Below are 23,795 nucleotides of genomic sequence, written 5' to 3'. Positions count from 1 at the left end.
CTTGGCTTGTTTCACTGAGCATAATACCCTCCAGCTCCATCCATGTTGCTGCAAATGGTTGGATTTGCCCTTTTCTTATGGCTGAGTAGTATTCCATTGTGTATATGTACCACCTCTTCTTTATCCATTCATCTATCGATGGACACTTAGGTTGCTTCCAATTCTTGACTATTGTAAATAGTGCTGCGATAAACATAGGGGTGCACTGATCTTTCTCATACTTGATTGCTGCATTCTTAGGGTAAATTACTAGGAGTGCAATTCCTGGGGCAAATGGTAGGTCTGTTTTGAGCATTTTGATGTACCTCCATACTGCTTTCCACAATGGTTGAACTAACTTACATTCCCACCAGCAGTGTAGGAGGGTTCCCCTTTCTCCACAGCCTCGCCAACATTTGTTGTTCTCTGTCTTTTGGATGGCAGCCATCCTTACTGGTGTGAGGTGATACCTCATTGTAGTTTTAATTTGCATTTCTCTGATAATTAGAGATGTGGAGCATCTTTTCATGTGTCTCTTGGCCATCTGTATTTCTTTTTTGGAGAACTGTCTGTTCAGTTCCTCTGCCCATTTTTTAATTGGGTTATTTGTTTTTTGTTTGTTGAGGCATGTGAGCTCTTTATATATTCTGGATGTCAAGCCTTTATCGGATGTGTCATTTTCAAATATATTCTCCCATACTGTAGGGATCTTTTTTGTTCTATTGATGGTGCCTTTTGCTGTACAGAAGCTTTTCAGCTTAATATAGTCCCACTTACTCATTTTTGCTGTTGTTTTTCTTGCCCGGGGAGATATGTTCAAGAAGAGGTCACTCATGTTTATGTCTAAGAGGTTTTTGCCTATGTTTTCTTCCAAGAGTTTAATGGTTTCATGACTTACATTCAGGTCTTTGATCCATTTTGAGTTTACTTTTGTATATGGGGTTAGACAATGGTCCAGTTTCATTCTCCTACATGTAGCTGTCCAGTTTTGCCAGCACAACCTGTTGAAGAGACTGTCATTTCGCCATTGTATGTCCATGGCTCCTTTATCAAATATTAATTGACCATATATGTCTGGGTTAATGTCTGGATTCTGTAGTCTGTTCCATTGGTCTGTGGCTCTGCTCTTGTGCCAGTACCAAATTGTCTTGATTACTATGGCTTTATAGTAGAGCTTGAAGTTGGGGAGTGAGATGCCCCCTACTTTATTCTTCTTTCTCAGGATTGCTTTGGCTATTCGGGGTCTTTGGTGTTTCCATATGAATTTTTGAATTATTTGTTCCAGTTCATTGAAGAATGTTGCTGGTAGTTTCATAGGGATTGCATCAAATCTGTATATTGCTTTGGGCAGGATGGCCATTTTGACGATATTAATTCTTCCTAGCCACGAGCATGGGATGAGTTTCCATCTGTTAGTGTCCCCTTTAATTTCCCTCAAGAGTGACTTGTAGTTTTCAGAGTATAAGTCTTTTTCACTTCTTTGGTTAGGTTTATTCCTAGGTATTTTATTTTTCTTGATGCAATTGTGAATGGAGTTGTTTACCTGATTTCTCTTTCTGTTGGTTCATTGTTAGTATATAGGAAAGCCACAGATTTCTGTGTGTTGATTTTGTATCCTGCAACTTTGCTGTATTCCGATATCAGTTCTAGTAGTTCTGGGGTGGAGTCTTTAGGGTTTTTTATGTACAGTATCATGTCATCTGCAAATAGTGACAGTTTAACTTCTTCTTTACCAATCTGGATTCCTTGTATGTTTTTGTTTTGTCTGATTGCCGTGGCTAGGACCTCCAGTACTATGTTAAATAACAGTGGGGAGAGTGGGCATCCCTGTCTAGTTCCCGATCTCAGAGGAAATGCTTTCAGCTTCTTGCTGTTCAATATAATGTTGGCTGTGGATTTATCATAGATGGCCTTTATTATGTTGAGGTACTTGCCCTCTATTCCCATTTTGCTGAGAGTTTTTATCATGAATGGATGTTGAACTTTGTCAAATGCTTTTTCAGCATCTATGGAGATGATCATGTGGTTTTTGTCTTTCTTTTTGTTGATGTGGTGGATGATGTTGATGGACTTTCGAATGTTGTACCATCCTTGCATCCCTGGGATGAATCCCACTTGGTCACGGTGTATGATCCTTTTGATGTATTTTTGAATTCGGTTTGCTAAAATTTTGTTGAGTATTTTTGCATCTACGTTCATCAGGGATATTGGTCTGTAGTTTTCTTTCTTGGTGGTGTCTTTGCCTGGTTTTGGTATTAGGGTGATGTTAGCTTCATAGAATGAGTTTGGGAGTATCCCCTCCTCCTCTATTTTTTGGAAAAGTTTAAGGAGAATGGGTATTATGTCTTCCCTGTATGTCTGATAAAATTCCGAGGTAAATCCATCTGGCCCAGGGGTTTTGTTCTTTGGTAGTTTTTTGATTACCGCTTCAATTTCGTTGCTGGTAATTGGTCTGTTTAGATTTTCTGTTTCTTCCTGGGTCAGTCTTGGAAGGTTGTATTTTCCTAGGAAGTTGTCCATTTCTCCCAGGTTTCCCAGCTTGTTAGCACATAGGTTTTCATAGTATTCTCTAAAATTTCTTTGTATTTCTGTGGGGTCCGTCGTAATTTTTCCTTTCTCGTTTCTGATACTCATGATTTGTATTGACTCTCTTTTCTTCTTAATAAGTCTGGCTAGAGGCTTATCTATTTTGTTTATTTTCTCGAAGTACCAGCTCTTGGTTTCATTGATTTTTGCTATTGTTTTATTCTTCTCAATTTTATTTATTTCTTCTCTGATCTTTATTATGTCCCTCCTTCTGCTGACCTTAGGCCTCATCTGTTCTTCTTTTTCCAATTTCAATAATTGTGACATTAGACCATTCATTTGGGATTGCTCTTCCTTTTTTAAATATGCTTGGATTGCTGTATACTTTCCTCTTAAGACTGCTTTTGCTGTGTCCCACAGAAGTTGGGGCTTAGTGTTGTTGTTGTCCTTTGTTTCCATATATTGCTGGATGTCCATTTTGATTTGGTCATTGATCCATTGATTATTTAGGAGTGTGTTGTTAAGCCTCCATGTGTTTGTGAGCCTCTTTGCTTTCTTTGTACAGTTTATTTCTAGTTTTATGCCTTTGTGGTCTGAAAAGTTGGTTGGTAAAATTTCAATCTTTTGGAATTTTCTGAGGCTCTTTTTGTGGCCTAGTATGTGGTCTATTCTGGAGAATGTTCCATGTGCACTTGAGAAGAATGTATATCCTGTTGCTTTTGGATGTAGAGTTCTATAGATGTCTATTAGGTCCATCTGCTCTACTGTGTTGTTCAGTGCTTCCGTGTCCTTACTTATTTTCTGCCCAGTGGATCTATCCTTTGGGGTGAGTGGTGTGTTGAAGTCTCCTAGAATGAATGCATTGCAGTCTATATCCCCCTTTAGTTCTGTTAGTATTTGTTTCACATATGCTGGTGCTCCTGTGTTGGGTGCATATATATTTAGAATGGTTATATCCTCTTGTTTGACTGAGCCCTTTATCATTATGTAGTGTCCTTCTCTATCTCTTGTTACTTTCTTTGTTTTGAAGTCTATTTTGTCTGATATTAGTACTGCAACCCCTGCTTTCTTCTCACTGTTGTTTGCTTGAAATATGTTTTTCCATCCCTTGACTTTTAGTCTGTACATGTCTTTGGGTTTGAGGTGAGTTTCTTGTAAGCAGCATATAGATGGGTCTTGCTTTTTAATCCATTCTGTTACTCTGTGTCTTTTGATTGGTGCATTCAACCCATTAACATTTAGGGTGACTATTGAAAGATATGTACTTATTGCCATTGCAGGCTTTAAATTCGTGGTTACCAAAGGTTCAAGGTTAGCCTCTTTAGTATCTTACTGCCTAACTTAGCTCGCTTATTGAGCTGTTATATACACTGTCTGGAGATTCTTTTCTTCTCTCCCTTCTTGTTCCTACTCCTCGATTCTTCATACGTTGGGTGTTTTGTGCTGTGCTCTTTCTAGGAGTGCTCCCATCTAGAGCAGTCCCTGTAAGATGTTCTGTAGAGGTGGTTTGTGAGAAGCAAATTCCCTCAGCCTTTGTCTGGGAATTGTTTAATCCCACTGTCATATTTGAATGATAGTCGTGCTGGATACAGTATCCTTGGTTCAAGGACCTTCTGTTTCATTGTATTAAATATATCATGCCATTCTCTTCTGGCCTGTAGGGTTTCTGTTGAGAAATCTGATGTTAGCCTGATGGGTTTCCCTTTATAGGTGACCTTTTTCTCTCTAGCTGCCTTTAACACTCTTTCCTTGTCCTTGATCTTTGCCATTTTAATTATTATGTGTCTTGGTGTTGTCCTTCTTGGATTCTTTCTGTTGGGGTTCTGTGTATTTCCGTGGTCTGTTCGATTATTTCCTAACCCAGTTTGGGGAAGTTTTCAGCAATTATTTCTTCTAAGATACTTTCCATCTCTTTTCCTCTCTCTTCTTCTTCTGGGACCCCTATAATACGGATATTGTTCCTTTTGGATTGGTCACACAGTTCTCTTAATATTGTTTCATTCCTGGAGATCCTTTTGTCTCTCTCTATGTCAGCTTCTATGTGTTCCTGTTCTTTGATTTCAGTTCCATCAATGGCCTCTTGCATTCTATCCATTCTGCTTATAAACCCTTCCAGAGTTTGTTTCATTTCTGTGATCTCCTTTCTGGCATCTGTGATCTCCCTCCGGACTTCATCCCATTTCTTTTGCGTATTTCTCTGCATCTCTTGTCAGCATGTTTATGATTCTTATTTTGAATTCTTTGTCAGGAAGACTGGTTAGGTCTGTCTCCTTCTCTGGTGTTGTCTCTGTGATCTTTGTCGGCCTGTAGCTTTGCCTTTTCATGGTGATAGGAATAGTTTGCAGAGCTGGGACGAGTGACGGCTGGAAGGACTTCCTTTCTTGTTGGTTTGTGGCCCTCCTCTCCTGGGAGAACAGTGACCTCTAGTGGCTTGTGCTGCGCAGCTGCGCGCAGACAGGGTTTCTGCTTCCTGCCCGGCTGCTATGGAGTTAATCTCCGCTGTTGCTGTGGGCGTGGCCTGGCTCGGGCAGCTACTCCAAAGTGGTGGAGTCGCGTTGGAGCAGGAGCCTCTGGGAGGCTATTTATCTCCGTAAGGGGCCTCCCTGCTCCCTGGAGCCCAGGGGTTAGGGTGCCCAGAGATCCCCGGATTCCCTACCTCTGGATTAAGTGTCCCGCCCTGCCCCTTTAAGACTTCCAAAAAGCACCAGCCAAAACAAAACGACCACCAAAAAAAAAAAAAAAAAAAAAGAAAAAGAAAAAAAAATGTTTTTAATTAAACAAAAAATTTTTTTTGTTTAAAAAAAAAAAAGGTGGTCGCTCGTTTGTCTTTATTCTCTGTTGCCAGCCTCGGGCCTCTGCTCACCGGTCTTGCTGCCCTGTTTCCCTAGTATTGGGGTCCCTATCCCTTTAAGACTTCCAAAAAGCGCTCGCCAAAACAAAACAGCAAAAAAGCAAAAAAAAAAAAAAGAAAATGGTCGCGCGCTTTTCTTATGTCCTCTGGCGCCCGGCCTCCAGTGCCCGCTCACTTTTCTTGCTGCTCTGTTTCCCTAGCATCTAGGTCCCCCTGGGCACGTACTGTGTCTGCGCTCTGGCCCGGATGGCTGGGGCTGGGTGTTCGGCAGTCCTGGGCTCCGTCTCCCTCCCGCTCTGCCTATTCTTTTCCCGCCGGGAGCTGGGGTGATGGGCGCTCGGGTCCTGCGGGGCCGGGGCTTGTATCTTACCCCCTTCGCGAGGTGCTGGGTTCTCTCAGGTGCGGATGTGGTCTGGATATTGTCCTGTGTCCTCTGGTCTTTATTCTAGGAAGGGTTGTCTTTGTTATATTTTCATAGATATATGTTGTTTTGGGAGGAGATTTCCGCTGCTCTACTCACGCCGCCATCTTCCGCCCCCTCCCTCGAGAATAACTGTTTTAAACCACTACTTTTGGTGGTGGTTTGTAACAAAGCAAGAGAACTGGAGCACAGTTAATTTGAAGTCCTTTGTGTGCTTCTCCCTGTATACATCCTTCTCCTGCACCTCAAGAAGTAACTGGCATTCTAATTTTAGTACTAATAATTCTCTTCCTTTTTAAAAATTAGTTTAACCGCATATATAAGTACCTCTCAACAAGGTATATTGTATTTGCCTGTTTTCAATAAACAGGTTGAATCATACTCTTGCATACTTTCGGGCTTGCTCTTTTCATATATCATTTTTGGGATTCATCCATATTGATAACTACTCCTTTTTGGTATTATATAATATTCCACCAGGTGATTATACTGCAATTTACTTACCTGTATCTGTTCTCCTGCCAATGAGTATTTGAAATTTTTTTTTTTTTGCTTTGACAAGAATATTTTTGTATGTCTCCTGGCACACAAGTTTCTCTAGGGTAAATAAGCAGATACATGGACATTACATTTCACTATGTAATGTAAAATTACTTTGCAGAGATGGTTCTATCACCTGACACTCCCACTATCAACTCACATCCCATTGCTACACATACTTCACACTTGGTATTGCCAGACTTTCACGTTTCACCATTTTTGTGCATGTGCGTCTGTTTCCTTAACAGACTTTATAAACAAATTCCTGTTTCCCTTTGTGGGAAGATGCCGCAATACAAGAGCATTCTGGAGGACCTGCAGTGTAAATCCAGTAGTCTCTCAGCTTTATCCTTGCAAGCCAAGTCACCTTTCTCAGGTTTAAGATGATCACTAACCTTTGTTTTCCAGCTTTCAAAAATGTGTGGCTTTCATTTCTCTCCCATTATCTTTGTCTTTATGAGATAATATCTGAAAAACTCCTTTTGTTGTGTTTTAATGCAGTTTTAGGAGTTAGAATTAAATGTGCTGAAGTCTTCATCTTGCATCGTGGATTGATTTTTAAAATTTCAGTCAATTTGTTTCTAAATGTTTTAGCTTGTTTTAAAATTCGGTTATTTTCTTGTTTCTTGATTCCAATTTTTCTTAAAACATCATATGTAGTTATCTGGATGTCACAATTTCAGTATCTTAACATTGTCGTTTGGCTTCTGTATGTATTGCTTATTTCTGACTTGTTCAAGTGGATTGTGAGTTTGATAATTCTGAGCTCATATTTGGGTGAGCTTAATCTATGACAATCTTGAGGTCCTAAATTAGGGGTGAGCATATTACACCCTAAGGACCAAGTCCATTGCTTGACTTCATAAATGTTACTGAACCACAGCCTTATTCATTCCTTTATGTATTGTCAGTAGCTGCTTTTGCACAATACAGCGTTGTGTAGTTGAATAGCAGAGTAGTTGCTACAGACATCGTATGGCCTGCTGTCAAAATATTTACTTTCTGGCTCTTTACAGAAAGTGTGCCAACATCTGATCTAAACTATGAATATTTTCTCCACATATTTGTATTTGCTTCTGCCAGGACCAGGGTGGAACCCAGGACCTGCAACAACCTTAGCTTTGACAACATATGCCAGATTTCTTGTGAGCCCAGCAACAGATTGAAGGCCTTCAGAGTATCTATTCCACTGTACAGAAGCAGCAATACTGTATCTTCTCTATGACTATACTGTTCTGATTTCAAGAAAGTATGGATTTTTTTTTTCATTTGAAAGGTGAATCCTTTCAATCTAGAAACATAGGTCCTTTTGTAGTTTATTAGTTAATAATGTTGTAAGTCTTCTCTGTTTTCTCTTAAATTCTTTACTATTAAAATTTTGGACCTGATTTGATTCTCTAGTTTTACCTTTTCTTATTTTATATCTTTACCTTTTGATTATATTTTCAGGGTGAGTTCCTCAACAACTTCATATGTCAACATTTATAATGAATTGCTTTGACTATCAATTCCTATTCCAAATTTTCCTTTTCAAAGCATCCTGTTCTCAGTTAATGCCTACATCTACTTTCAAAACGTTAATTATACTTGGGGGTGGATATTTTTCTGATCCCTGCATTATGTTTTCCCCCACCCTCCACTGCTTGATCTCTTATGTATTGATTTTCCTCAAATATCCAGTGATCCTGGCACAAAGTTCATATTTAGTAGTAGGTACCAAAGAGCTGAATGAAAACCATACATTATATATATATATATGGCTTAGAAATTAATGAGCTTTCACTGAAGAAGGATAAAGTGGCAAGCAGACTTTTTATAAAGGTACAACCAAGTGAATGTCTGGACATCTTTTCTCTGGGGCCAATTAGTTTCTCTGAAGAACAAATTCCAGGCAGAGAAGTCTTTATCTGATAACACAGTTAGAGAGCTTACATTCAGAATGCGAATTTTTACTTAATTGATGTTTCCAACCCTGTATCTAATTCAAGCTTTCTGTTATTCCTGATACAAGTGCTATGATCTTCCAAGAGAAGATCTTCCAGTTTCTTAAGAGAATTAATCTCTGGCCTCCTACTTAAAAAGGTGGAAGGATGGAAATTGGTCACTTGAGTTCAGTAAGAGTAGAGAAAGACAGTTCAATGATTTTGCATAGATTTTCAACCAATCCTTTCTTTATGTCCCAAGCACCATCTCTGATTATGAGCACCTGGTTCCTCCAGGTCCTGAGCATCTTCCATGGAAACTGCAGGGTGTCCTGGCCTCTTTCTCACTGCACTGCCTCGTGCAGGCACTCAGATGAGAGCTTCCTTGGTTCTGGAAATCAGTCAAATCAGTCTTTCCCTACCTGCACTGTGTTTTCCAAAAATTTATTGATCTCTCTTATTCTTTGATTTCTTCTCTCCTGTTTTATTTGTCATTGTGTGGTTACACTTTACTGTCATTTTACTGAGATTTCAGGAAAGAAAATTAACAGTCAATATTTAATTAACAGTCTGGAATTCTTCTAACTGAAGTGTAAATAATCTTAAAATACTGGATATAGAAATATTTTCCATACATATCCCTTCTTGGAAGTACTTTAATAAAGCTTACTACAGATTTCTTAACATTGGAACAAATGAATGACCAAACATTGAACAAAGAAAGAGGACTCTGAAATCAAATATGCTGGCAAGAAACAGAGATTTGTGATGCAGGTCATTTTTTAATATAGTTTTTAAAAACACTTTCAAATATAACTATGACTACAAATTTAATCAGAAAATAATAACTGAAAGAAACATATGCTAAATGACCATTAGTACATTATTTTAAAGAATTATTTTCCTGAATCCTTGGCTTCCTTCATTGATTTTATAAAGGTATAAACCTACTGCTTTTTCCATTTGGGTATTTTGTGCTAAATGTAGCTTTTCCCGATAATTATAAACAAACCTGAAAAAAACTCATGTTTTAAATAGGGAAAAAGGTATTCCTTAGTAAGTTGGTAGAGACTGTAAGTTGATACTTCTAAGCTTTTCATTTACTATAAAGTAGCAATTAGTAAAATCCACACCCTCCCCCCAAATTCAGTTTTCTTATATTGCAAAAATCTTTATAAAAAATGTACTGTGTGCAATAAAATCTCCATATATGTTTTTTTTACTCAACAGATAGACATATTAAAATACTTCATCATGAAATCAGAGCAAGGGAATATTTAACAGTATCATGTTTGCTAAGGAAAATATTACTGTGGAAGACATCCAAGGAGTCTAAAATGCTTTTATTGTGGCAATAACAAGGCTATTGATACTTGTACTATTCTTAAAAGATCTCTTCCACCTTTATAGTGAAAACCAATCAGTGCATATTCTTTTATATTATTAAAAAATGTAAAATTTTTTTAAATCATCAATTTGCTTTAAAATAATTGTTTAACTCACCTTGAAAACATAGACTAGCTATGATAAATCCATTATTTAACAAACTGGGTATTTCTAATGACTTAAAATAAACTGGCTGAAACCCATGGAAGGGTCAGGAAGCAATAATGTAGGTCAGAAAAAGAGGTAAAAAGGGCAGGTAATTTTGTGGAATGGAAAAGCAACAATTATAACACCTATTTTGAAACACTGAAACGTTTTGGGCTCAGTCAGTCTCTACAACTTTTAAATCACAGCAATAAACCAAAAATTTTAAAACATGAACCCTATTTTAGTCTCAAAAACAATTATCTGCTACATACATAAATAAAAAGTGCTTGTAACTAATAATATACAACACTGAAAATGTCTTAAGATCACAAATGGCCTATGTCTCACTGCCAGCAATGAGAGTGATATATACTAAGGGTGCCATGATATTTACAAAAGACAAAAAATATATACAGTCAATTATTTCCTGTAGTTCTAATGTTATCATCATACCATTGAACATAAAATAATCTTCTTTTGATACAGTAATTAAAACAGATTATATTATGGAAGAGAAAACTCCAAGGAAGTCCTCCTTAGGGGTTTCTGATGATTAAGCATACTAGCTTATAATGAAAAACATGAATAGAACACAATTCTGAGGGAAAAAAAGCCTAATTTATTTGTTTTATAAAATAAAATATAATGAGATCTTGGTCTAGATACTAAGATGAGGCAGAAAAAATTGTTAGTATTCCCTATTCACTTAAATAAGCCAGGAAGGGAAATTACCAATTCCTGTTACCTGCCCAGTCACTTCAAAAATTCTTCTTAAGTAAATCAAAATAAAAACAATTTGGTTTTTGGTTACCCTTTTCCAGTCAAATTTTCCAGATGTTCTGGAAGCAATGAGTTCAATTTGGTGTCTTCTGTTCTGGGAATGAACAATTAGTTTATACTGAGATCTCAGCTTTCAAATGCTGTGACTAATTATTTGTGAGTTATAATCTGCAGGTTCCATTTTTAAAATATGTGGGATAACACTGTCAATTCGTACATTGCCAATGAGACCTTTGAAAAACAATTCTTCAGTGATGGTAGCATTCATCAGTCTCAAAGCTGGCAATCTAAGTAGTAGTCTGGACAACCTAAAAAGTGAAAAAGGGAGGGGAAACAAGGTTATAAATCAAAAAAAGATTAAGTGGAAACATGAGTAATTTCTGCACGTATGTTATTTGTGGACTAATAAAGGTCAAATTTTCAAAGCTAAAATAAAAACTTTAGTATTCTCAAGTCTAACAGTTTATGACAATCTCCTGGATGTAAATGTAATCTGATAGATTTCACAGGAATACCATGCTCTTAACTGCTACCCTATGCTGCCTCCACTTGTAGACCACAGAACTAAGTTATTAAACTGTGTATCAAATTATACATTTAAAAATGGCACCTCGGATCTCATTTGAGGTTGTAAGAATAGTAAATTTTATGTTAGCAGGAGACACAAAGCTTGATGATAGCGGTTTTCTTGGTTTTGTTTTGCAAAAAATTACTGTAAATGGTAGAAATGGCAATAATTATTGGGAAGACCCCAGAATATGGAATCAAGACCACTGGGTTCAAATCCTGTTTCACTGCCTCCTAGCTATAGTGTGCCTGTGTAAGCCACTTTCTCCAGAGTTGTGGTAAAGGTTAACAAAATGATCCTTGCCAGTTTCTATGCGAGTGAGGCTCAAGGCAGGACCACATCTGGGTGAAAAGTACCCTGTAAGTCAAAACTGCTAACCAAAGATAGTTTATTATGTAACTAATAATGTAAAAAACTGAGAAAAAGTTCCCAAAACTGAGAAAGAGATCAAAGCACCTGGAACTTAATGGAACAAAGATCAGCAAACAGCAGTATGTCAAAAAGAAAGAAAAATTTTAATATGTGTCTATTTTGTATAAAGAGGTACAAATCAACTAAAAGAACTGAAGAGCAATCATAGCAAAACCACCAACAAAAGAAGGTTGTGCTATGCCTTCCTCTAGACTAAGACCTACAACTCTAACACTCAAAACCAAATGAAACCAGGACCAAGTGATCTTCCTGTAGCCATGTACTTTACTGCTCAAATTACTCAGTTCCTCTTTGTTCCCATCAGCTGAGCAACATCTAAAGACAGCAGGAAGCAGGTAGGAAAACTAATTAGATGTAACAACCTAAGGCTGATTTTATCAACAGAACTGACTTATATAACTCTATTATTCAATATATGTAAAAAATTATTTTATGCAAAATGCTCTTTTACAAGTTTGATGAAATATGTTAAATTAGTAATATTAATAAATACATTTATATAGTGTTAATACATTTATATATTACTATGTAATAGGCACTATTCTTAGCTCTTTATATATATTAACTTATTTAATCTTTTTACTAATTGTAAAATGTGAGTATTATTATCCCCATTTTATGGGTAAAGAAACTGAAACAGAGAAAATGAATAAATTGCCAAAGGTCATACAGCTGGTAAGTGGTAGTAAGGTCATGAGTCAGACCCAGGTACTTTAGCTCTTATAGCCACGTGGTTTTCTACATTCTCTCTCTTCAAGAACTGACTTCATCTAGCAAAACTTTTTTTCCCAAAGGACATTGGCAAGAAATGTATTGGTAGAAATATCATAAGCCAAATTTCAAAATTATTTAAAAAATAGTCTAAAGATTTTTAACTCACTCACATTTTTCTCTGTTTACTAATAAAATCTATTTTTTAATTTAAAGACAGCAGTTTGGGCACTATAGCCAGACTACTTGGGTAAGTCAGTCTCTGCCATTTATTGTGTGACTTTGACCTTAACCTCTCTGTGCTGAAATCTCCTCTTAACTGTAAAAACTGGATGAAATATTACATATAAATCAACTTGCAACAATGTACTACTGCTTATAACAGCATTAGCTATTTCAAAGGGTCAAGGTTGACTAGAACACTGAAGTACTCATGGAGGAAAATAATGAAATAATAAATTCACAAAAAGTTTTAAGATGAATTTAATTAAATAATATTCAACTTCTAGATACCGGTAGGTGTCATCCGGATATGTTTTAGTTATATAATCTTGGAATTCCACATATGCCTTTTCTTGAAATTTCTCAATCTGCTCCAGGTTTTCTAAGCCCGGATGATCTGAAACATTAAAGAATATATTGTTACCCTAGTTCTGAATGCTTTTAAGTCACCCAGAGTGGAGATGGAAGAGGGTGGGGAAGATTAGTTCAGTCAAAAAAGAATCTCTAACATATGTACTGCTCTTTTATTCCAAATACTTTTCACAAGATTTCCCATTGAAAGGTAACAAAGTACTTATGAAATTATAAAACTAGGAACATGATCCCTATCAGAAAAAATGTAACATGGAAACATGCAGTATTTCACCTATATACAAAATTCACAAAACTGAAAATACTAAAGGAACATTATAAAAATTATGCCTAAGTTAATATTGAAAAATATATACTTTCCTGACTGAAGAGAATTAAAAAATAAATAGAAAATGGGATTAATAAATAAAATTATATTTTGAAGATCAACAAAATTATATTATAAATAAAATTATTTTACATTTATAATTTGAAGATCAAATCTATCTTCTTTCTATTTTAAGGAAAATAGAGGTGGTAAATTGTGATAAAAATGGAGATACATGTTATTAACCTATATGAAACACATTAGAGGAAATAGAATTAAAAAAACTTTAATTTTCTTTCTGGTATCACTAAGGTTAAAAAGCAGGTTTCCTGGGACATCGGAAGATGGCGGCGTGAGTAGAGCAGTGGAAATCTCCCGAAACCCCATATATTTATGAAAATATAACAAAGACAACCCTTCCTAGAATAAAGACCAGAGGACACAGGACAATATCCAGACCACATCCGCACCTGAGAGAACCCAGCGCCTCGCGAAGGGGGTAAGATACAAGCCCCGGCCCCGCGGGAGCCGAGCGCCCCTCCCCCCAGCTCCCGGCGGGAGAAGAGCAGGCAGAGCGGGAGGGAGACGGAGCCCAGGACTGCCGAACACCCAGCCCCAGCCATCCGGGCCAGAGTGCAGACACAGTACGTGCGCAGGGGGCCCTGGATACTAGGGAAACAGGGCAGCAAGAACAGTGAGGGGGCACCGGAGGTCTGGTGCCGGAGGACACCAGAAAACCGAGCGACCATTTTTTTTTTTTTTTTGCTGTTTTGTTTTGGCGGGCTCTTTTTGGAAGTCTTAAAGGGATAGGGCCCCCAATACTAGGGAAACAGGGCAGCAAGACCGGTGAGCAGATGCCTGAGGCTGGCGCCGGAGAATAAAGAAAAACGAGCGACCACCTATTTTTTTTTTAATTAAAAAAATTTTTTTTTCTTTTGTGGTCGTTGCTTTGTTTTGGCGGGTGCTTTTTGGAAGTCTTAAAGGGACAGGGTGGGACACTTAATCCACAGGTAGGGATCCAGGGATCTCTGGGCACCCTAACCCTGGGCTGCAGGGAGCAGGGAGGCTCCTTACGGAGATAAATAGCCTCCCAGCCGCTCCCCCTTCAAAGTGACTCCACCACTTCGGAGCAGCTGCCCGAGCCAGGCCACGCCCACAGCAACAGCGGAGATAAACTCCATAGCAGCCGGGCAGGAAGCAGGAACCCTGTCTGCACGCAGCTGCACAGCACAAGCCACTAGAGGCCGCTGTTCTCCCAGGAGAGGAGGGCCACAAACCAACAAGAAGGGAAGTTCTTCCAGCCGTCACTCGTCCCACCTCTGCAAACTATTCCTATCACCATGAAAAGGCAAAGCTACAGGCCGACAAAGATCACAGAGACAACACCAGAGAAGGAGACAGACCTAACCAGTCTTCCTGAAAAAGAATTCAAAATAAGAATCATAAACATGCTGACAGAGATGCAGAGAAATACGCAAGAGAAATGGGATGAAGTCCGGAGGGAGATCACAGATGCCAGAAAGGAGATCGCAGAAAGGAAACAAACTCTGGAAGGGTTTATAAGCAGAATGGATAGGATGCAAGAGGCCATTGATGGAACTGAAACCAGAGAACAGGAACACATAGAAGCTGACATAGAAAGATGATAAAAGGATCTCCAGGAATGAAACAATATTGAGAACTGTGTGACCAATCCAAAAGGAATAATATCCATATTATAGGGGTTCCAGAAGAAGAAGAGAGAGGAAAAGAGATGGAAAGTATCTTAGAAGAAATAATTGCTGAAAACTTCCCCAAACTGGGGGAGGAAATAATCGAACAGACCACGGAAATACACAGAACTCCCAACAGAAAGGATCCAAGGAGGACAACACCAAGACACATAATAACTAAAATGGCAAAGATCAAGGACAAGGAAAGAGTGTTAAAGGCAGCTAGAGAGAAAAAGGTCACCTATAAAGGAAAACCCATCAGGCTAACATCAGATTTCTCAACAGAAACCCTACAGGCCAGAAGAGAATGGCATGATATATTTACTACAATGAAACAGAAGGGCCTTGAACCAACGATACTGTATCCAACACGACTATCATTCAAATATGATGGTGGGATTAAACAATTCCCAGACAAACAAAAGCTGAGGGAATTTGCTTCTCACAAACCACCTCTACAGAACATCTTACAGGGACTGCTCTAGATGGGAGCACTCCTAGAAAGAGCACAGCACAAAACACCCAACATATGAAGAATCGAGGAGGAGGAACAAGAAGGGAGAGAATAAAAGAATCTCCAGACAGTGTATATAACAGCTCAATAAGTGAGCTAAGTTAGGCAGTAAGATACTAAAGAGGCTAACTTTGAACCTTTGGTAACCACGAATTTAAAGCCTGCAATGGCAGTAAGTACATATCTCTCAATAGTCACCCTAAATGTTAATGGGCTGAATGCACCAATCAAAAGACACAGAGAAATAGAATGGATAAATAAGCAAGACCCATCTATATGCTGCTTACAAGAAACTCACCTCAAACCCAAAGACATGTACAGACTAAAAGTCAAGGGATGGAAAAACATATTTCAAGCAAACAACAGTGAGAAGAAAGCAGGGGTTGCAGTACTAATATCAGACAAAATAGACTTCAAAACAAAGAAAGTAACAAGAGATAGAGAAGGACACTACATAATGATAAAGGGCTCAGTCAAACAAGAGGATATAACCATTCTAAATATATATGCACCCAACACAGGAGCACCAGCATATGTGAAACAAATACTAACAGAACTAAAGGGGGATATAGACTGCAATGCATTCATTCTAGGAGACTTCAACACACCACTCACCCCAAAGGATAGATCCACGGGGCAGAAAATAAGTAAGGACATGGAAGCACTGAACAACACAGTAGAGCAGATGGACCTAATAGACATCTATAGAACTCTACATCCAAAAGCAACAGGATATACATTCTTCTCAAGTGCACATGGAACATTCTCCAGAATAGACCACATACTAGGCCACAAAAAGAGCCTCAGAAAATTCCAAAAGATTGAAATTCTACCAACCAACTTTTCAGACCACAAAGGCATAAAACTAGAAATAAACTGTACAAAGAAAGCAAAGAGGCTCACAAACACATGGAGGCTTAACAACACACTCCTAAATAATCAATGGATCAATGACCAAATCAAAATGGACATCCAGCAATATATGGAAACAAATGACAACAACAACACTAAGCCCCAACTTCTGTGGGACACAGCAAAAGCAGTCTTAAGAGGAAAGTATACAGCAATCCAAGCATATTTAAAAAAGGAAGAACAATCCCAAATGAATGGTCTAATGTCACAATTATCGAAATTGGAAAAAGAAGAACAGATGAGGCCTAAGGTCAGCAGAAGGAGGGACATAATAAAGATGAGAGAAGAAATAAATAAAATTGAGAAGAATAAAACAACAGCAAAAATCAATGAAACCAAGAGCTGGTTCTTCGAGAAAATAAACAAAATAGATAAGCCACTAGCCAGACTTATTAAGAAGAAAAGAGAGTCAACACAAATCAACAGTATCAGAAATGAGAAAGGAAAAATCACGACGGACCCCACAGAAATACAAAGAATTATTAGAGAATACTATGAAAACCTATATGCTAACAAGCTGGGAAACGTAGGAGAAATGGACAACTTCCTAGAAAAATACAACCTTCCAAACTGACCCAGAAAGAAACAGAAAATCTAAACAGAACAATTACCAGCAACGAAATTGAAGCGGTAATCAAAAAACTACCAAAGAACAAAACCCCCGGGCCAGATGGATTTACCTCGGAATTTTATCAGACATACAGGGAAGACATAATACCCTTTCTCCTTAAAGTTTTCCAAAAAATAGAGGAGGAGGGGATACTCCCAAACTCATTCTATGAAGCTAACATTACCCTAATACCAAAACCAGGCAAAGACCACACCAAAAAAGAAAACTACAGACCAATATCCCTGATGAATGTAGATGCACATATACTCAACAAAATTTTAGCAAACCGAATTCAAAAATACATCAAAAGGATCATACACCATGACCAAGTGGGATTCATCCCAGGGATGCAAGGATGGTACAACATTCGAAAGTCCATCAACATCATCCACCACATCAACAAAAAGAAAGACAAAAACCACATGATCATCTCCATAGATGCTGAAAAAGCATTTGACAAAGTTCAACATCCATTCATGATAAAAACTCTCAGCAAAATGGGAATAGAGGGCAAGTACCTCAACATAATAAAGGCCATATATGATAAACCCACAGCCAACATTATATTGAACAGCGAGAAGCTGAAAGCATTTCCTCTGAGATCGGGAACTAGAACAGGGATGCCCACTCTCTCCACTGTTATTTAACATAGTACTGGAGGTCCTAGCCATGGCAATCAGACAAAACAAAAAAATACAAGGAATCCAGATTGGTAAAGAAGAAGTTAAACTGTCACTATTTGCAGATGACATGATACTGTACATAAAAAACCCTAAAGACTCCACCCCAAAACTACTAGAACTGATATCGGAATACAGCAAAGTTGCAGGATACAAAATCAACACACAGAAATCTGTGGCTTTCCTATACACTAACAATGAACCAACAGAAAGAGAAATCAGGAAAACAATTCCATTCACAATTACATCAAAAAAAATAAAATACCTAGGAATAAACCTAACCAAAGAAGTGAAAGACTTATACTGAAAACTACAAGTCACTCTTAAGAGAAATTAAAGGGGACACTAACAGATGGAAACTCATCCCATGCTCGTGGCTAGGAAGAATTAATATCGTCAAAATGGCCATCCTGCCCAAAGCAATATACAGATTTGATGCAATCCCTATGAAACTTCCAGCAATATTCTTCAATGAATGGAACAAATAATTCAAAAATTCATATGGAAACACCAAAGACCCCGAATAACCAAAGCAATCCTGAGAAAGAAGAATAAAGTAGGGGGGATCTCACTCCCCAACTTCAATCTGTACTATAAAGCCATAGTAATCAAGACAATTTGGTACTGGCACAAGAGCAGAGCCACAGACCAATGGAACAGACTACAGAATCCAGACATTAACCCAGACATATATGGTCAATTAATATTTGATAAAGGAGCCATGGACATACAATGGCGAAATGACAGTCTCTTCAACAGATGGTGCTGGCAAAACTGGACAGCTACATGTAGGAGAATGAAACTGGACCATTGTCTAACCCCATATACAAAAGTAAACTCAAAATGGATCAAAGACCTGAATGTAAGTCATGAAACCATTAAACTCTTGGAAGAAAAAATAGGCAGAAACCTCTTAGACATAAACATGAGTGACCTCTTCTTGAACATATCTCCCCAGGCAAGGAAAACAACAGCAAAAGTGAGTAAGTGGGACTATATTAAGCTGAAAAGCTTCTGTACAGCAAAAGACACCATCAATAGAACAAAAAGGAACCCTACAGTATCGGAGAATATATTTGAAAATGACACATGCGATAAAGGCTTGACGTCCAGAAAATATAAAGAGCTCACACACCTCAACAAACAAAAAACAAATAACCCAATTAAAAAATGGGCAGAGGAACTGAACAGACAGTTCTCCAAAAAAGAAATACAGATGGCCAACAGACACATGAAAAGATGTTCCACATTGCTAATTATCAGAGAAATGCAAATTAAAACTACAATGAGGTATCACCTCACACCAGTAAGGATCGCTGCCATCCAAAAGACAAACAACAACAAATGTTGGCGAGGCTGTGGAGAAAGGGGAACCCTCCTACACTGCTGGTGGGAATGTAAATTAGTTCAACCATTGTGGAAAGCAGTATGGAGGTACATACATCAAAATGCTCAAAACAGACTTACCATTTGACCCAGGAATTGCACTCCTAGAAATTTAACCTAAGAATGCAGCAATCAAGTATGAGAAAGATCAGTGCACCCCTATGTTTATCACAGCACTATTTACAATAGCCAAGAATTGGAAGCAACCTAAATGTCCATCGATAGATGAATGGATAAAGAAGATGTGGTACATATACACAATGGAATACTACTCAGCCATAAGAAAAGGGCAAATCCAACCATTTGCAGCAACATGGATGGAGCTGGAGGGTATTATGCTCAGTGAAACAAGCCAAGCGGAGAAAGAGAAATACCAAATGATTTCACTTATCTGTGGAATATAAGAACAAAGGAAAAACTGAAGGAATAAAACAGCAGCAGAATCACAGAACTCAAGAATGGACTAACAGGTACCAAAGGGAAAGGGACTGGGGAGGATGGGTGGGTAGGGAGGGATAAGGGGGGGGAGAAGTAGGGGGGTATTAAGATTAACATGCATGGGGGGGTGGGAGAAAAGGGAGGGCTGTACAACACAGAGAAGGCAAGTAGTGATTCTACAACATTTTGCTATGCTGATGGACAGTGACTGTAAAGGGGTTTATAGGGGGGACCTGGTATAGGGGAGAGCCTAGTAAACATAATATTCGTCATGTAAATGTAGATTAATGATACCAAAAAAAAAAAAAAAGGCAGTTCCTGTGTGGTAACCTCCAATGAGTTCTACACAAGGGTATAAAGGGCATATAAAAGTGTAGGCAAAGGGTCTGTTTGTGTTTATACAGAGGATTGAAGCCTAATTGGGCTACCCCGAAAATGAACTAAGATACGATATGAAAAAGAGCTTCCAACATCAGCACTCTCTGGAAGACTCATGCCAGAAGAATATCATCAAAAAACCCCAACAAAGATCCACGCACTGCTACAGCTGTAGATGCACTCATCCCACCAGTTCCTGGACTTGCCATGGGAATGAAGAAGGAGATATCTAAGCTGGCCTGTGCATACAGTAAAACAACAAATTTGACTGGATCTATACTGTTGGAACTCAATCAAGAATTATGAGAAGTGCAAATTGTAGCGCTCCAAAATCTTACAACTACAGACTATTTACTGTTAAAAGAACATAAGGGATGTGAACATTGCCCAGGAATGGGTTGTTTTAATTTGTCTAATTCTGATTTCTCTCAGACTGTTCAAGTTCAGTTGGACAATATCCACCATATCATAGATAAGTTTTCACAAATGCCTAAGGTACCTAACTGGTTTTCTTGGTTTCACTGGAGATGGCTGGTAATTACAGGTATGCTTTGGTTATGTAACTATACTCCTATTATGTTAATGTGTGTGCGCAATTTAAGTAGTAGCTTAAAACCTATACATGCTGAAGTTACTCTACAAGAAGATATGTCAAAGAAATAATCAATCTTCCCATGTTTTCTGCCGCCTGCTACTTCTATAGCTTTTCTTCTTCCTTCCTAATTACAACCCTTAAATAGAATTCGTGCCTCATATCAAATTTACCGAGTATCATAATTCTTCCAAGTGGTAAAGATACCTCAAGACAAATGCTGGGCATAGATGCTACAGGGCATAAATATGCAAAGAAATAAAAAGCTAACCATTTCAAACAATAAGGCTTCTCTTTCACTTACCAACTTCACATTTCCCTGTATGGCCCTGGAAGATGACTGGTTAGCCAGAGACAGGTAAGATTCCTCAAGGGAGGAACAACCTAAGACAGGCACAGTCGCAGGGGGGTCATCAGGTGAGAAATTGGGGATCAACAGAGGTGAGGCTTAGAACCTCAACCCCCCTGTTCTGAGAGAAATCTTCTGCATATGTGGATGTTTTATTGCCCTGGTCTAGCTTGGATTAACACATAGTCTAGAGGCACACACCTGATCATCTACATTTGCTCTCTTACAACACTAAACTATGTTTTCTACCTTTATCTTGTATCTACCTACCACTTCAGCATTTTATTAAAAATAATAATAATAAAGAGAGAAATGTGGTATTCACATATAAATCAAGGATAAAAATCAAATGAGTATTCATATTTGAACTGACTGTTTATAGTTCATAATGCATGAGCAAAACCGAAAGTTTCTGTGATGACTGCCCTTGTACTGTTCACCATGTAACTTATTCACTATGTAAGAATTTGTTCTCCATGTAAGAACTTGTTTGTTATGCCTCAGAAGATTGGAGACTGACGAAAATTAGGCTTGGGGTGGATTAATGATTGTGCATTGAGCATTGACTCCCCTATACAGAATTTTATTGTTGTTAACAACTATTTGATCAATAAATATGAGAGATTCCCTCACAAACAAAAAAAAAAGTAAACACTTCCAATTGTAAAATAAATAAGTAACCGGGATGTAATGTATAGCATAAGGAATATAGTCAAAATATTGTAACAACTTGGTATGGTGATAGCTGGTACCTAGAATTATCATGTATATAAATGTTGAATCACTATGTTGTACACCTGAAACTAATGTAATGTAATACTGTGTGTCAACTACTCTTCAATAAAAAATAATTATCTACAAAAAAAACAAAAAAAACAAATAAAAATAGGCAGGTTTCCTCATATAATTTTATCATAATGTGCAGGAATAAAAATACATACCAAAATAAAAAATACAGAGCTTAAGAGAACAGCTGACGCCATCAACAGAACAAAAAAGCACCCCACAGTATGGGAGTATATATCTGTAAATAATTTATCCAGTAAGGGGTTAACATCCAAAATATATAAAGAACTCATATGACTCAACACTAAAAAACAATATCCCATTAATAAATGGGCAGAGGACGTGAACAGATATTTTTCCAAAAACGACCTACAGATTGCCAACAGACACATGAAAAGATGGTCCACACTGCTATTATGAGAGAAATGCAAATCAAAACCACAATGAGATATCACCTCACACCAGTCAGAATGGCCACTATCCAAAAGACAAGAAATTAATGTTGGCAAAGATGTGGAGAAAAGGGAACCCTCCTAAACTGTTGCGAAACTCAATTGCTGCAACCACTGTGGAAAGCAGTATGGAGGGTCCTCAAAAAACTAAAAATAAAAATTCCATACAACCCAGTAATTCCACTTCTAGGAATTTACCTGAAGAAAACAAAATATCACTCAAAAGATAAATGCACCCATAGCCAATATATGAAAGCAACCTAAGTGTCCATCAATAGATGTATGATTAAAGAAAATGTGGTACTTATAGTCAATGGAATATTACTTAACCATAAAAATGAAAGAAATGATGCCATTTGCGACAACATAGATGCACCTGGGAGTACTATGTTAAGTGAAGTGGAGAAAGACAAATACCATATGATTTCACCTATTTGTGGAATCTAAAAACAAAACAAAACAAAATGAGCAAAATAGCAGTAAACTCATAGAGACTAAGAAGTGATTGGTAATTACCAAGGGGGAGGGGTTAAAGAGGGTGGGTGGGGAAGGTGAGGAGGATAAAGAAGCACAAAAATCTCTATCATAATATACGTTGGTCAAGGGGCTGGTAGTACAGAATGGAGAATATAGCCAATGATTCTGTAACATCTTCCTATGTTGACAGATAGTAACTGGAGGTGAGGATTTAATGTGTCTAACGTTAAACCGCTGTGTTGTACACCTGAAACCAATATAAGATTGTATATCAACTATACTTCAGTTAAAAAAAAAGAACACTTTTTCTCATTCAGAAATTGATCACTGAGTTTATTGTCTATTTACTATATGTGGGAACAAAAAACTGGCAGGAAAATTAGAGTAACATTTTTATATTTGCTGGTAACTCTATGAAGATGTTTGGCAATTTAACCCATTAAAAAACCAATACTCATCTGTCATTCTGCCTTTTAATGATGCCTAGAAAATATACCTAAGAATTCAAACATTGCTGTGACAACAGAACTCACAGAACTAATCATGTCACTAATTTCTTCAACTTTCCTTTCCATACCAATAATGTAACAGATTCACAAACATCTGAAGTCTAACATCCATAAAATTCAATTAAGTGTACAATTCAATGGTTTTTAGACTATTCAGAGTTGTGCAACCATCAACACAATCTAACTTTAGAATATTTTTGTCAACCTAAAAGGAACTCTGTACCTAATTAGCAGTCACTCTCCATTCTCCCCTCTCTTTGGTCCCTGATAGTCACTAACCTACTTTATGTCTCCACAGATTTGTCTATTCTAGCTTTTTTCATATAAGTGGAATCATGTAGTATGTGGTCTTTTGTAACTGGCTTCTTTCACTTAGTATACTCGCTCAGTATACTGTTTTCAAGGTACATCCATGTTGTAGCACGTATCAGAATTTCACTCCTTTTCTGGTTAATACCCCATTGTATGTATCAACTGCATTTTGTTTATTAATTCACTGATGGACACTTGGGTTGTTTCCACTTTAAGTGCAATTTTACATTCCCCCCACAATGTATGGTGTTTCCAATTTCTCCACACCCTCTAATAGTGTATTTTAATGAGAAGTAAATGTTTATATATATACCTGGACTGAAGAGTACTATTGCCTTTAGGTAAGCATATTCATATCCATCAATGCAGAGTTTAACCATGCTGTTACAAAACTCCTGTAGTTTGAAAATGTGCTCCATCAATAACTTTCTTCTTTCTGTTGACATTTTATCTTTAATTAAAAAGAAACAAACAAAGGCTTCTAGTTTTCAGCTAACATGCATGACTATTTTTATCCAATGTAG

At 37.7% G+C, this 23,795-nt stretch overlaps 1 protein-coding gene across 6 annotated transcripts in view; it reads right to left on the bottom strand.

Annotated features, from left to right (window-relative positions):
* Positions 1-8,877: 8,877 nt before the first annotated feature.
* NR2C1 (nuclear receptor subfamily 2 group C member 1) overlaps positions 8,878-23,795 on the bottom strand; it is a 55,992-nt gene continuing 41,074 nt past the window's right edge. For 3 of the 6 annotated variants that reach the window (XM_036891258.2, XM_036891257.2, XM_057486500.1), the window contains exons 12-14: positions 23,585-23,722; positions 12,777-12,882; positions 8,878-10,860 (exon numbers count right to left, since the gene is read on the bottom strand). In XM_036891258.2, coding sequence (XP_036747153.1) covers positions 10,686-10,860; positions 12,777-12,882; positions 23,585-23,722 — 419 coding nt within the window. In that variant the 3' untranslated portion in view covers positions 8,878-10,685. Of the gene's footprint in view, positions 10,861-12,776; positions 12,883-23,584; positions 23,723-23,795 lie in introns of those variants that run through there. The other 3 variants (XM_057486501.1, XR_008991947.1, XR_008991946.1) reach the window with 3 other exon arrangements.

This window comes from Manis pentadactyla, chromosome 10 (assembly GCF_030020395.1).
Source record: "Manis pentadactyla isolate mManPen7 chromosome 10, mManPen7.hap1, whole genome shotgun sequence".
Lineage (NCBI taxonomy): Eukaryota > Metazoa > Chordata > Mammalia > Pholidota > Manidae > Manis > Manis pentadactyla.
This window is presented reverse-complemented; position numbering and strand designations above follow the sequence as displayed.